At 45.8% G+C, this 13594-nt stretch overlaps 1 protein-coding gene across 3 annotated transcripts in view; it reads right to left on the minus strand.

Moving 5' to 3' along the window:
• LOC309400678 (importin subunit beta-1-like) overlaps window positions 1–13594 on the minus strand; it is a gene marked incomplete at its 3' end in the record, with an annotated part of 160078 nt that overhangs the window by 126665 nt on the left and 19819 nt on the right. For all 3 annotated transcript variants that reach the window (XM_081969275.1, XM_081969274.1, XM_081969276.1), the window contains exons 6-8: window positions 7081–7140; window positions 6332–6421; window positions 6112–6222 (exon numbers count right to left, since the gene is read on the minus strand). In XM_081969275.1, the coding sequence (XP_081825401.1) occupies window positions 6112–6222; window positions 6332–6421; window positions 7081–7140 (261 nt within the window). The remainder of the gene's footprint in view (window positions 1–6111; window positions 6223–6331; window positions 6422–7080; window positions 7141–13594) is intronic.

Here is a 13594-nt window from a genome sequence, read left to right on the forward strand (position 1 = left end):
CGGCCTCGTTGGTCCTGCTACTGGTTGCAGCCGTCCAGGGGGGTTTCCCGGTCGTCTCTTCATTGTGGCGCAGATGGTGCAACTTTTCACGTAACTATCCACATCTTTCTTCATGCCAGGCAACCAGAACTGCCTCCGGGCTAAAGTGTAAAATCTTTAGGAACCGAAAGTTGGCCTGCCGGTTTGGCGTCGTTGCTCCTCTGGAAAATTAGGGTGCGTAGGGATTCTGGGACGTAGAGTTTCATCCCCTTCCATGCGAGGTCTTCTCTTTTTGTCAAGATGTGTTGGTTGTTTCAGAACCAGGGGTCTCCTAGCAGTTCGGTTTTGAGTCTCGTGGTTAGGTCACTTGCTGGTGGCTCTTGCCGGTCACAGAGTTGTCATCTGATGGTCATTTGGGCAGCTACTGGAGTACGGGGAATGATGCCGTCGTCCACCACCTGCTCCCATTTGCATTTGTACTGGGGCATACATGAGAAGGTGTCAGCTAGAAGGTTCCTCCCCCCTGGAATGTGCTTTAGTACAAAGTCGAAATGGTTGAAGTATTGAGCCCATCGGACTTGTTTGGGTGATAGTTTCTGTGGGGCACTGAGCACCTCCAGATTTTTGTGGTCAGTCCAGACTTGGAACAGTTTCTGGCCCCCTTCCAACAGGTGTCTCCAGGTTAGCAGTGCCCATCTCACTGCGAAAGCCTCCTTTTCCCGTGCAGCTCATTGTCTCTTTGTTTCTGTGAAACAACCAAAGTAACAACCAAGTTTCCTTGGTTGTTTCTTTGGAGTAGCACCGCTACCTCTGCAATGTTGCTGGCATCTGCTTGTATCACGAAGGGTTGCTCGGGGTAAGGATGCTTCAGCACCAGTTCCTTTGCAAACATTTCTTTTACTGTTTCGAATGCCTTTTGGCAGGTTAGGTCCCACTGTAGAGGTTGTCCTGGGCGAGGTTTTGTTCCTGGGCTCCCTGTCTTTAAGAGGTCTGTCATGGGTTTGGCAATCTTTGCAAAGGAGGGGATGAATTACCTTTAGAAGTTCGTGAACCCTAGAAAGCTTTGTAGTTGTCTGTGGCTGCGAGGAGGTTGCCAGCCTAGGACGGCTTGTACTTTGGCTGGGTCCATCTCTATTCCATCATTTGACATTCAGTAACCCAGGTAGTCTAGCCGTGCACGGTGGAATTCAAATTTTGATAGCTTGACGTACAGGTTGGCTGCCAGAAGTTTTTCCAGTACCTGTCGGACCAGGGGTATGTGGTCATTCATGGTCTCCGTGTAGATTAGGATGTTGTCCAGGTAGACGAGGACCCCCTTGGAGAGGTACTCATGCAGCACCTCGTTTATTAACTGCATGAATACTGCTGGGGCTCCCTGCAGTCCAAAAGACATCACTTTGAATTGGAAGCTCCCTAGGGGGCAGTTGAATGCTGTTTTCCCCTCATCTCCTTCCCTGATCCATACTCGGTAGTATGCTTCTCTGAGGTCTAGTTTGGTGAAGAAATTTCCCTTGGCCAGGTGAGATAGTATGTCCTTCATGAGGGGGAAGGGGGTATAGGTTGTGTACGCAGACGGCATTGATTCCTCTAATGTTCACACACAGTCTCATAGTTCCGTCTTGTTTTTCTTTGAAGAGGACTGGAGCCGCGACCCGTGGCTTGGCTGGCTCAATGAACCCGTGCTAGGTTTTTGTCTATGTATTTGCGCATTTCTTGCATTTCCCAGAGCGTCATGGCGTACAGTTTGGGCTTGGGTAGTTTTTCCCCAGGGATTATTTTGATGGCAAAATCTGCCTCATGGTGGGGGGGCAGAATGTTGCACTCGGTCTCACTGAATAAGTCTGCGAGGTCCTGATATTCCCCTGGGATCTGTTCGGTCTGTGGGGTTTTGTAGGATGTGGCTCCCAGTTGTTCTGGTGGGCTCTTTTGGGGGGTTCCCTTCTTGGGTGGTGTTTCTGCTTGCTGGTGTGGAAGGGGTTGGGGCCCCTTTTCTATCCTAAGTCTGTGGGTACCCCCTTGCCACCAGATGGTCGGTCGCCACTTGTCTAGCCAGGAGAGTCCCAGTATGACTGCATCTGTCATTTTGGGGGCTATTATGAATCGAATTACTTCCCAGTGATCCACTAGCTCTAGTCTCACTGGTTCGGTCAGGTGGGTGGCACAGGCTCCCCCCATTAGGGAGGTGTCGACCTGTTCGAAACGGATTAGGTTGATCAGGTTGATCAAGCATCTAGTGCAGCCTGAGTCTATTAGGGCTTGAAAATCCCCCTGGCTTCCTGTTTTTGGCGCTGTGAGGTGTATTGGAAAAATGAAAGCATGAAGTGGTCCTCTCACCATTGGGTCATTTTCACCCTCATCGTCACTGTCATAGGATTCTGGCGACTGTTCATTGTTGCCTGGGGTCCCCCCCCCCTTTCGTCTGGGTGGGGAGGGACCTCTGCAGCCTGGAGGGCCTTCCGGGACGCATTGGTGGCCTGTTTGTGGCCCCGTTCCAGTCGTGGTGGTGGCTCTGGCCTTGGCATTAGGGTTGGGGTCATGCATACAGATGCCATGTCCCCCCCCCCCCCGCATCTGTAGCATTTCACCGGACTTCGAGGTGGGGGCTGGTTTTGGGGCCCGCTGTGTTGCTGAGTCCCCGTCAGCCAGGCGGTTTCAGGTTGGGTTGACCTCTCTCTTTCGTGTCCGATGGCTTTCTCGTGTCGTTAGCACGCAATCCACCGTTGACTTTTATTGCTACTCGGAACCACTCAGAGAGTCGGTTTGGGACGTCGCGGTAAGCAGTTACCTGGGCAATCTGCTTGTCCAGCCTTTCCCCTGAACCGGGGCGGTTCGTTCAGCACTGCTCCTCCCTCCTCCTGTCGGCTTCTGTATGCTTGTACTTGATATGTCTGGCCATATTCCTCAGTTCTAGTTTGGAGGGAGGGAGGGAGGGGATTATCTGCCCTGGGCAGCCTGCCTACTACGTGGGAGAGGCACTGGTTTCAGCCTCCTTCTGATGGGTGGAGAATGGGGGCTGAGTTCCCATCTGCTTCTCATCACCTCAAGAGAACCACTGTTCCTCCCCTCTCTTTTGGCCTGCATAATGGCCTCTCTTCACAGACGGTGGCCCAGTCAAATTCCTCCCTCAATTGCTCTATGGAACTCCCCAGGGGCTCCATCAGGGGCTTTGGGAGCCTGGCTTGGTTCCAGTCCAGCATCCACTCCACTCTTCCTAGCTCGCTCACGGCCCTTCCCTTTTTCTGGGCATTGGAGTGGGGGAGCTCAATTTTAGCTGCTTTAGGAGTTGAACACTCATCTCTTGCTTCGGTCACTGGAGCAGGCATCTTGGCTTTGATGTCTGAGGTCAGGCTGCACTCCGGCTGCAATCAGGCTCTCTTCAGATAGCTTGCCCTCTGCCATGGTTGCCTGAGTTTCCCTTCAGGCACCCCAGATATCGGGGGAGCGATTGGAGAGTCCAGGATTCAGGAGACCTGGTAATCCTGATAGATTTTTAAACGAGCTCTGACTGTCAGGTTCCCAAAAGATGCCCTAATTGATTGATTCTCAGGCCAAACTTCAAAAGAAAATTAGTCATTTATTAGGAGCATTTATTTTGGCAACATCTTGTGTTTTAAATTGTCAATTTTAAATTCTATTTTATATATTTGATACCTCCTCCATGTATATGTATATGTGTACGTACGTTTATGTGTTTATTTTTATCTGTATATGTATTGTCCATTTGTATATTTTATGTGTTTTTATTGTACGCCGCCCCGAGTCCTTCGGGAGAGGGTGCGGCTAACAAATAAAAATTTATTATTATTATTATTATCTTTTCGCAGTCAGATCTTAGCCTTATTTGAATTATAGCTGAACTTTACCTGTTCCTTCCCTCCCCTCAGTCTGCGTCATAAATCACATTCCCCAATGCGGTGCACCCCTCCCAAGTCTGCTGCGGTAATCTGAGATCTGATTCTAGCCAAAAGTATGTGTGGAATGTGCTCCTCCCCCTTTCCTTACCATGGCAACTTTAGGAGTTGACACAGAGGGTTAAAGTCATTGCCCAGAGGATCATTGGTTGCCCTCTCCCCTCTTTGGAAGAGTTTTATAGCTCCCATTGCCTTAAGAAAGTTCAAAACAATCTTAAAGATTCATGGGCACCCTTTTTTTTTTGAACTATTACCATCTGGCAGACAGTACAGGATAATAAAAACAAGGAGAAATAGGCTGAAAAACAGCTTATATCCCAGGGCAGTAACCATATTGAATTCTACGATATAGTGCAATATTAATGCAATATCAAGGGTTTTTAATTCAATTGTATAGAATGTGAAGGATGTGTGTTGGTGTTGAATTTTTTATAGTTATAATGTACACTGAAGATGGCATTTAATTTTGTTGTACGAGGTGCAATGACAATAAAGTAAACTAAACTAAATTAAATTTTGCATGAAAATGAAGTTGAAAGTCAGTTGTTAAATGCAGTAAGCAAGCTACATGATTGAAATAAAGCATACATGAGAACATATGGAATTCTTAGTGAATAGCTCAAACTTAGGGAGTAAGACGAGAATGTGTCATGTCCCTTAGTTGTTCAATGTATTTATGGACACATATAAAAGGAATACCTACAATATTTTTAAAAATGTGTGCGGTTGGGGAGGAGAATACGAGCATGCACTATAAGCAGGCAATGCTATTCTGCTAGCTTGAAACCTAAATGATATTTACTTTTCAAATCTGTACTCCATGTAGGGTTCTGTACTCTATCTAGGAAATGGATTGAGAATTTTTAAGATTTGCAGATGCCGGTAGAAAGAGAGCAGCTAGTATATGGACTGTTGCAAGGAGTGTTTGTCAAAAAACATGAAAGTATAGCAGTTGAGCACATCAGGATAAACAAAAGTTAAATGCAGCAGAAATAGGGTACTATTACAATACTTATATGTTGTGGCCCAGCAGGAGCCGTTGGAGCTGCAAACAGACTCCGACAGCGAGGGGCCCTATGAGTTGGCTCTGGAAGATGTGGAGGACCCTGGACAGGGTTCCGACTCCAAGCAGGGATCAGAGAGGCTGGTTGGCCACCAGGAGGCGCTTGAGGCATGGAGCAGAGGTGAAAGCCAAAGGGAGTGTGCTCCTGACGTCATGCCTTGGAGCAGTGGGGAGGAAACAAGGGAGTTGGTCCTGGACGTCCGGCAACGGAGGGCTGATAGACGTAGAGAACAACTACGCAGATACAGAAGATAATTGGACCCAGGTGGTTGTAATTAGGCTCCTCTCAAGATAGTATATAAGAAGAGACTTTGTGAGGAGGCTGATTGCAGGATTCAACTTAATTACCAACGCTGGAGAAGCTCTTGTGTCTGTTTCTTATCTTGGAAGTCTGGATTGCTGCCAAGGTCTAGTCAGTGTGTTAATTTACTGTGAATAAATCATCTAGCAGTATTCTTGTCTTGGAGTGCTTTGGTGTACGAAGAGGGGGGTCAGAACACTTATATATGCGAAAATCTACCTAGAATCCTTCAAATTTATTTATTTATTTATTAATTCAATTTATAGGCCGCACCCTCTCCACAAAGGGACTCGGGGCGGCGTACAACTCAATATACAAATAAATGACAAGGAGGAGGTAATCAAAACATTGTACAATTCATAAATAAATAATCATAAGTTAAAAACAACACAATAAAATTTAAAACAATTAGAATACCCCAAAAAACAGTTAGTTTAGATTTAAAATTGTCCAGGGGGGATTAGAAAATGTAGTTGTAATTCAAGCCAGGCCAGCTAGTTGGAACAGGTGGGTCTTGAGTTTCGTACGGAAGGAGCGGAAATCGGTAGTTGTCCTAATGTCGGGGGGGAGGGCATTCAAGAGGGCTGGGCCCATCACAGAGAAGGCCCTTCCCCTCGGTGCCGCCCTCTGGCATTGCTTAGTGGACGGCACCTGGAGGAGTCCCTCTCTGTGAGAGCAAATTGGTCGCAAATGTACAGTGCAAAACATTCTCATAGTTAGTAACCTTGAGTTATAGATTTATGCATCACTTTAGTCAATGTGGTGCATGTCTCATCACAGAATAAAGATTGCTGTAAGCCTGAACTGCCATAATTAGTGGATTCAGAAAATGTAGTATTGGCAACTCTTTAACTCACCTCTGAAGCTTCTATAGCCAGCTCCATTTCTTCATCACAGACACTTGACCAGAACTCTATGCCTTGCAGAGCCACTTCATCAATATCACTTTTCATGGCTTCAATTGTGATCTTTAGAAAAACAAAAGCAGTGTTAAACCAGTGTTTTCTGCTCCACCAAAACACACTAATTTAAAGCACATAATTTATCCAAACTCAAATCCCACTTGTGAGTACTCACAGCAAAAAGTGCAGGACCCATATAAGTTTCCATGTATTGATAATAAAGGGACATAATCTTCACCAAGTTCTGTAAGGCAGCTACTCGCACCTAAATATAAGAGCAAAGGAACAACAGGACAGTAGGTAAACAATTAAACATTAATGGCTTATCTACCTCATAAACCTAGTATTCAAATTACTTTGACAAAATATTTGAAGAGTTTGTTTCTAATTCTAAAGTTGAAAAGATAATAGAAAGTAGTGTAAAAGCATTGAACTCATCAAATATCAGAAAAATAACCCTCCTATACCATTTCTGACATTATAGCAACAGGAGACCTATCCACTGTTACCTATAAAAAGCAACTGTTATGGCCAAGATCTTTCTTACTTCTCTCCGATCATGCCAATCCTTTTCATTCTACCAAAGACCTCCTCAAAACCCTTGCCCTCTATGTAATTTTGTAATGTATATAAATCATCTTTGGTCACTCTGATTGAAACCAAGCTAAAGATGAAAAGTGAATCTCTTCACTTTTATACCTGGAACCTGTGTGATTTCCTGCCATCTTTTTCTTATGTTGTATTTTAATCTCTTTTGGGACAGATATCTAATTTTGGTTTTGTTTCCATGAAGTACTGAATATATTGATAGCACAGTATAAAATATTGGTAAAAATCAATTAAAAGCTTGTCATATTTTTGGAAACAGCCTTATACTTTCCATACACCAAGACTTACAGATTGCTGGAAAAGTTTCGGGCTTACCCTAGTATCAGGACACTGTGTCGCTTCACAGACTACTTGCATGATAAAGTGCCTTTCAGACTGGAATTTTTGGATGAAAAGAAAAATGCAGAATTAGGTCCAAAAATTATAAAGTACACTTCAAATTAAAACACTTCTTTTTGACTCCTAACAACTATACAGATAGAGCTTCTCCATGACTCATTTTAAATACACAACTTTTATTTTACAAAGCAAGCACAATGTAAAAGACATTGCAAGGAACTGCAACCCCATTGCTCCATGGCAAATTGCTTCAGTTCATTAATGCTTAAAAGGTTTCTAGGACAAACTTGTTTTATGCTCTGCCACATTTCTAGGGCGATTCTGACACAGCTACACGTAGTCCTTATGACTGTAATTGACCCCTGAATTATGGTCATCTCTCATGCCAGTCATAAAGAGGGTCATCATGTGACCAACCCATATTTGACATTTTTGGTCATTAAGCAAACAGACTGTCTACAATGGGAGTTTTTTTTGCCAGAAACCAGAAATGGTGGTTTCTGACAAAAGACATCATAAATTGCAGTCACATGACTGTAAGATGCTGCAAATGGTCATAAATGTCAGAACTTTGAATCCGGGTCGTAAGTACCTTTTGGGGGGTCTGTTGTGACTTTAAACGGTTGCTAAACAAATGGTCATAAATCAAGGACTACCTGTATTCCAAAATAATCAATTTATTTTTCTTCATCCATTCTCTTGTAGACTTGCTTATATGTTCAGGATCACTATTTTACTGCATCATTCATGTGTACTTCAGATTTAGCTGATGGACAGTCTGATATTCTTCTGTAGAATTCATTGTTTTTAGCTTCTCCCAAATATAATAATATGCATATAAACATAAAAAGCTCCATATTTTATGACTTCCCTCCAAGTGCTTGCAATTTTAAGACAGTGGCTTCCACCTTGCTAGATTCCCATGAATTCTGTTCTTACCCATCTGCCCAGAGTCACCTTATAGGGGATATGGGTGGTATAAAATTTTTAATAAAAAATAAATAGTTAAGAGTTATCAACACCAGCTTTAGTCAAGCTAAGAGGTCTGCAGATCCCAAGGTTTTGTTTTGGGCTTGTGAATTGCTGCTCATGGGCAATTCTGACTGGATGGCTTTTGGGAATATTCACTATTATTCCAAATATTAATTTCAAGATGAAGGTTTCTGAAGCCCCAGAGTTTCAGAAATCATATTATAACATTTTCCAGATTAAACAAATTAAATGGCTTTTTAACTGACGCCATCAGACATTCTTCTGAGCAATGCCTGTGCCAGTAGGATCTGGAAGTTTCCGTGATGAAAAAAGCCAATATTTTTGAGAAAAATATGATGTAGAGCTGCCCCAAATATTCAAAATCTGGCCCTATTTATCCCTTTAACTGTAAGAAATTAGACAGGGAGGCAAATCTCAGATTGGATTAATTTCTTTATGGAATAAGTTAAACACATACAGGTGAAACTCAAAAAATTAGAATATTGTGCAAAAGTTCATTTATTTCAGTAATGCAACTTAAAAGGTGAAACTAATATATGAGATAGACTCATTACATGCAAAGCAAGATAGTTCAAGCTGTGATTTGTCATAGTTGTGATGATTATGGCCTACAGCTCATGAAAACCCCAAATCCACAATCTCAGAAAATTAGAATATTGTGAAAAAGTGCAATATTGTAGGCTCAAAGTGTCCCATTCTAATCAGCTAATTAAGCCATAACACCTGCAAAGGGTTCCTGAGCCTTTAAATGGTCTCTCAGTCTGGTTCAGTAGGAATCACAATCATGGGAAAGATGGCTGACCTGACAGTTGTGCAGAAAACCATCATTGACAGCCTCCATAAGGCGGGAAAGCCTCAAACGGTAATTGCAAAAGAAGTTGGATGTTCCCAAAGTGCTGTATCAAAGCACATTAATAGAAAGTTATGTGGAAGGAAAAAGTGTGGTCCTTGCACATGTGCGGAAGCGCAGAAGACCTCAAATACAGGTAAGGAGCTCGGGCGGGCGGGCCCTCCGGAGCACCGTACCAGAACAGTAACCGGTGCTCCGGGCAGGCACCAGTCCGTCCGTACCGGGACATACCACCTGCAACCCACCACTGCAAAGGACATATGATACTGGAGCTGTACCTCCCAACAGAGCAAATAGTGTCCAAATGGTTCTCAGCCTGAATCTATATGTAACTAATTGTTCCTTGCCTTTTCTTCCCCTTAATAGCATCTAGTCAGTGGCAGTTGGGATGGGATGTTATCTTATTTCCTAGTGCATCATTCCTGAATTCTTAGTGGTACTACCTCTATGTCAGCAGCACCTTTGTTCTTTACACCCTCAAACATAAAGAGGATTCGGATTAGTACTTTATTACCATGATGTCATATCAGATAAGCTTCCTTCAGTCAGTCTTTAAATTACTTTCTTTACAGCAGGTTAAAGTAATGTATTTGTAATATAATTTGGTCTGTTGTGTTTTTTCAGGTTTGCTAAATGCAAAATTTGAGGAAACAAAATCTGAAGAATTCCAGAGTGTATTTATGGGGTGAGTAGGGTAAGGCTGATGAACACTGCTCACTCTCTCTCTTCAATCTTCCTCCACACTGTTGATCTGCCTGTCCCAACTTCCCAGAACTTTCCATACTTTGCCTTACTTCAGTAACCATGCCTATGCCTCAGCACAGCAGATTCCACCATTCCCCACTTCCCCAATTGTTCCAGGACCTATCCCACCCCACCACTTCTGCCTTGAACAATCACATTTTCCATGCTTGGAAGAAATTTCACATGTCCTGAGAGGTGGGGGCACAACTGGCTCTGAGGTAGACAAAAATGAGTTCATTCTGCATGCAAATCTAATTGTTATTCAAATAAGAACAGCTGCAAAAAAAAGCAGACCCAAACTGGCAGAGGGGGTCAACCTATTTTCCAAAGCACCAGAAGGCAGGACAAGAAGCAATGGATGGAAACTAATCAAGGAGAGAAACAACCTAGAACGAAGGAAAAATTTCCTGACAGAACCATTAACCATTGGAACGGCTTGCTTCAGAAGTTGTGGGTGCTCAGGATTCACTGGTTGGCATCGCAGCGGGACGGATATGGGTTAGCAGAGCTCCACAGAGCACCGCAAAACCCAGCCGATAACTGCTTGCCAGGAGACCCTACGGGGTCAAAGCAACCCTAAAGGGGTGGTGAAGGAAAGAGGGACGCTTTGTAGATCACGAGGAAACAGCAATTTCCTTGCTTGAGCCAAAGAAACCCTCCTGATTGGCAGTAAAGACAACGGCCATTTTGGCAAGTCCGAAGCTGTGACAACTGGGACAAGAAGATTATGAGCTGGAGCGGTTTGTGGACAGAGGATTGGAACTGGGTGAGACAACTTTCAACTTCTATAGTACAGATTTAAACCCAAATTAAAAAAAAAACTCTTTAAGACTCTCCAAAATGCTAACAAAGCGGCGATTTAACACAGAAAGATTATAGACCCAAAACTGAAACAAACTTTTAATGGAAGACTATGAAGCTTTAAAATATAGAAAACCCAGACTGGAACTTGTAGCAGTGTGAAAAGTGACTTAACGTGCGCATGACACTGTTTGATTACTGGAAGAAATTGTATAAAGAAAAAGGATTTTTTTAAAAAATATTTTCCTCTTTTTGACAGTCAGCTGTTCTATCTTTGCTTTGTTTAATGCAGGAAATTAGAGCGGGGGTGCCACCTACTGGTGAAAGAAGATATTATATTATATGATGTCATCCCGTTTGGTTGATGCCACACTCTCCTCTATGCTATACTGCAACAGAACTTTATTCCCTCCGGGAACTCCCGCTTTCCCGGGGATGGCCTTCTGACCTATCAAGACGCTTCCTTAATGACGGATCTTGGGATCCCGAGAGGTGGCATGCGAAGAAGAGACTTCTTAAGGGTTTTTTACAGGGGCTTTTAAACCAAATTTTAAGGGGGGGGGGGTTTGATTCGGATGGCTCAGACAGGCTTGGGGGGGAGTCTGCCAGGGCACAGGCCAGAGCTAACTAATGGGCACGGGTTGGGAGGGCTAGGAAGGGTTGGGATTCCGGGGGAGACATTAAGCCATTCCATTGAGGGGTTCACCATCTCTACTGTTTGTTGGAGAGGCAGATATGGTGGGGGCCGAGGGCCAAATGATGTTCGGAGGACGTGGATTTGCTGTTTAAGAGCGATCGCGCGTTCCGACCCTCATCGCCCTTCTCGCACCCCCGGGTGCTCGGGATTACAGGACCCTGGTCTCCAGCTGGTGTCGCTTAACGCCAGGTCCGTGGTACATAAGGCTCCCCTCATTTACGACCTCATACAAGAGGGTAGAGCAGACCTGGAATGCATTACGGAGACCTGGTTGGGCCATGAGGGGTGTGTGCCCCTTAGCGAACTATGCCCACCAGGCTTCCGGACGTTTCACCAGCCGAGAGCCCAGGGCAGAGGCAGGGTGGTGGTGGTGGTGATTAGGGAAAGTCTCAGACCTCAGGAGGTCACTGTGCCTCAGATAGGCGGGTGTGAGTCCCTCTTTGTAAAGTGGGGCCTTGGAGCTCAGGTGGGCCTTTTTGTTACGTACCTGTCTCCCTGCTACGTTTCACCAGCCCTGCCGGAGCTTCTAGATGTGTTAGCTGGATTGGCGGTTGATTTCCCCAGGCTCATGGTCCTGATTTCAATCTGCCTTCCATTGGTGAGACATCCGAGTCAGCTCGGGAGTTCATGGCTTCCATGACAGCTATAGACCTAACTCAGTTAATTCAAGACCCCACCCATAATGGGGGACACACGCTCGACCTGATTTTTGTCTCTGGGCAGTGGATGAATGATCTAGATTTAGGGGATATTTCTATTCAACCCTTGTCATGGTCCGATCATTTCCTCATCAGGCTTGACTTCCATACCGCTACCCCTCGCCGCAGGGAGGCGGAACCGACTTGATGGTTCCGCCCCAGACACCTGATGGACCCCGAAAGGTTCCTGATGGAGCTTGGGACTTTTCCTGAATGCCTTGCTCACAACTCGACCGAAGCCCTAGTGAAAGCCTGGGATAGGGCGGCCGCTGGGGCCTTGGATCGCGTTGTGCCTTTGTGGCCTCTGACCCAGTGTCGATCCCGGGTGGCTCCCTGGTTTACCGAGGAGCTCCGGGAGATGAAACGCCAGAAAAGACACCTAGAGAGTGGCTGGAGGGCCAGCCGGTCCGAATCTGATCGAACACTAGTAAGAATTCATATTAAATTCTACTTAGTGGCGATAGAAGCGGCAAAGCGGCAACATTTTTCCGCTCTTATCGTGTCCGCAGATAACCGCCCAGCCGCCCTGTTTAGGGTGACCCGCTCCTTACTTAACCAAGGAACTGGGGAAGACCCCTTGCAGGGTAGGGCTGAAGAATTTGTTCAGTATCTGCAGGATAAAATCGCTCAGATCCGGGACAGGCTTGGACTCTGACTGGGTAGATTTGGGCGAATCGATGGGGATGAATCTTGAGGAGACAATCTGGGATGAGTTTGACTCAGTGCGGCCACTTGTGTGCTGGACCTGTGTCCCTCTTGGTTAATTTCGGCTTCCTGGGAGGTGACACGAGGCTGGCTCCAGGCGATTACCAACGCTTCATTGAGAGAGGGGTTCTTTCCCACCGCCTTGAAGGAGGCGGTGGTGAGGCCCCTCCTCAAGAAGCCTTCCCTGGACCCAGCTTCTTTCGCCGACTATCGTCCGGTCTCCAACCTTCGCTTTGTAGCAAAGGCTGTCGAGAGTGTGGTAGCACGTCAGCTTCCCCAGTACCTGGATGAAGCTGTCTACCTGGATCCGTTTCAGTCGGGTTTCAGGCCCTTGTACAGCACGGAGACAGCATTTGTCATGTTGGTGGATGATCTCTGGCGGGCACGGGACAGGGGCTGTTCCTCTGTCCTGGTCCTATTAGACCTCTCGTCGGCTTTCGATACCATCGACCATGGTATCCTACTGCGACGACTCGGGGGGTTGGGAGTGGGGGGGCACCGTTTTACTGTGGTTCTCCTACCTGTCGGATCGGTCGCAGTTTGTGTTGACTGGAGGTCAGAGATCGACCCCCAGGCGCGTCACTTGTGGGGTGCCCCAGGGGTCGGTTCTCTCACCCCTCCTGTTCAACATGTACATGAAATCGCTGGGCAAGATCATCCGTGGTTTTGGGGTACGGTATCATCAATATGCTGATGATACCCAACTTTTCATCTCTACCCCAAACCACCCAAACGATGCCCTCAACGTGATGTCCCGATGCCTGGAGGCTGTGCGGATCTGGATGGGGAAGAACAGGCTCAAGCTTAATCCCTCCAAGACTGAGTGGCTGTGGTTTCCGTCATCCCGATTTGTACATCTTGTTCCATCTTTGACAATAGGGGGAGAAATTTTAGCCCCCTCAGAGAAGGCTCGCAATCTGGGAGTCCTCCTGGATATGCGGCTTAGTTTAGAAGAACACCTGACGGCTGTGACCAGGGGGGGCTTTTACCAGGTTTGCCTGG

This window comes from Natrix helvetica (assembly GCF_964273705.1).
Source record: "Natrix helvetica genome assembly, chromosome: W".
Taxonomy (NCBI): domain Eukaryota; kingdom Metazoa; phylum Chordata; class Lepidosauria; order Squamata; family Natricidae; genus Natrix; species Natrix helvetica.